This window comes from Anopheles bellator, unplaced genomic scaffold (assembly GCF_943735745.2).
Source record: "Anopheles bellator unplaced genomic scaffold, idAnoBellAS_SP24_06.2 scaffold01837_ctg1, whole genome shotgun sequence".
Classification (NCBI taxonomy): Eukaryota; Metazoa; Arthropoda; class Insecta; order Diptera; family Culicidae; genus Anopheles; species Anopheles bellator.
The window spans coordinates 1-1,955 of NW_026685959.1; the positions used below are offsets into that span (position 1 = coordinate 1).

Genomic DNA, 1,955 nt, shown 5'->3' on the forward strand with positions numbered 1-1,955 from the left:
CCATCCGTCCGATTGAACTGGGCCATCACCCGCTGCCGGAGGCGCTTCTTCTCCGAGCCGGTGACGAGAATGTTCGACTTTACCTTGAACGGTTTGATGAACATTTTCAAAGCCTTGCCTCGCCGCTCGTGCGACAATCACGAATTTCCGGACAAAAAATGGGCACGAAGCAAGGCCTCGAATGCGATCCACGGAACGGAACGGTGTTTTGTTTTGGTCGTGAGTTTTGACAGTTTGCGAAATGATGACAATAGCACCACCACCGAAAGAACACCTTTTCAAGAATACAACTTTCTTCAACGGTGGCCGTAATTGACTCAAATTTATACCGTTTGATTGGGGTAAATTTAACTGAAAAGTCATTTAAATCGTGTAATATTTGTGTGATACTAACGAAAGACATATATTTAAAATAAATTTTATTGAATTTTATTCTATACTACACCACTGCACTTTTTCACAGTATATAAACTGAGCACGGCGCTAATTCCGCTGTCGTACCTCCAGTGGAACGTAATTTACAACGACCGTGGCTGGCTTCTTTTTGCCAAACCAGTGTGTCGCCGAATTCGTTTCGCCGAATTCTTCACCAAATTCTCCCAACCGATGTCGAGCTTATACGCTATCGCTGCCGCTACCTTCGGTACCTTTGCCTTTGCTCCCTTTACTACCTTCGCTACCTTCGCTGGGCACATCGTCGGCAACTGGGAAAATGGAACTACTTGAACCTTCACGTTTGAACAGCATATTGCCCTCTGCCACTGGTCAAACCAGCGGTTTGCGATTACTTTTTTCTGGTCCTTGCGTTCGCTTCTTCCGTTCTTCTCATTCTTTTTTCTTTTTTTTCTGTTTGTTCTTTTCTTCTGTTTCTTCGCGAGCTCCAACCCGGTAATGCACGTTTTCGGCACTTGGTAGGTTTTGGTAAGCAATTCGTACACAAATTTCACATGATTGCCTTGAACCTGAAGCTGTTCACCCTTCGTACCCCGCACCTTTGCCATAGTCGTACTGGTGGCCGCACCCAGCTTTACCGCCTTCGCAAACTCCCCGACGTTTATCCCATAATCGTCCAAATTGCTGATAAGGGTTACTGTTTTGTTCACTTTGGGCTTGGCCGTTGTCAAGTGAACCACGGCCCGCTTGCCACTCTTCATGACCGGTCCCTTCTGGCTATTAATCTCGAATGTGCTCGTCATACTGTTCAGCACCGTTTTAATCAGTTCTGAAAGCGCCACCATCCCACCGCCTGCCCCTGTACCGCACACTTCTGTTAGCGTTTCGTCCAGCGTGACGACCTTCGTGTTCGGATTGATGAGCTTGTTGCGGCCCACATAGTCCCGGATATAGTTACGCACCTGTTTCGGCTCCAGCGCTTGCCAGTTAGACACATTGAAACAACCGAACAGTTTGCTCGTTCGATCGTTCACCGCGTACATTTCGGTCAGCAGGAGAGGATACGAAAAAAGGCCCCTCGTTCCTGGACCGCCCAATTCCTTTTCCGAAACTTTCGCAACTGCCTTATACGGGTAAAAGGAACGAACGGCCGGATGGTCCAGATTCAAGACCGTTACCTTCTCGATGCCCTTCTTCTCTTCCTCGATCTTGAGCAGCCCCTCTTCGGCCATCCGCTTGAAGAAAGTGCCTACCTTCTTGAACGTGCTTTTCTTCATCTCAACACCCTCCGGAATCTCCGGTTGCAAGTACTTCGGGTAAAAGGTGCTAGTGAGCAGCGGAAGCGTTATTTTTTTCCCGTGCAGCTCCATGACGTTGAGCAGGGCACCGCGAATCAAATCGTCCGGACTGGGAGGCTTTTCCTCTTCTTCGACCGCGCCGTTTGCCTCACGGTGTTCGCTGTTGCTATCACTATCCGACCCATTTTCTTCGCCATTCGGTTTAATATCGACACTATCCAGTGCCTTTGAGAGCTGCAAAAATCGAGATCGTATCAATCTAAA

General features: G+C 48.2%; 1 protein-coding gene across 1 annotated transcript; it reads right to left on the reverse strand.

Moving 5' to 3' along the window:
- Window positions 1-451: 451 nt before the first annotated feature.
- On the reverse strand, window positions 452-1,905 carry LOC131214676 (eukaryotic translation initiation factor 2D-like; the record flags this gene model as incomplete). The annotated part of the gene is made up of 1 exon (XM_058209012.1): window positions 452-1,905. A coding segment is annotated over one exon (1,387 nt), but the record flags the coding sequence as incomplete, so codon positions are not given.
- Between the last annotated feature and the right edge of the window lie 50 nt (window positions 1,906-1,955).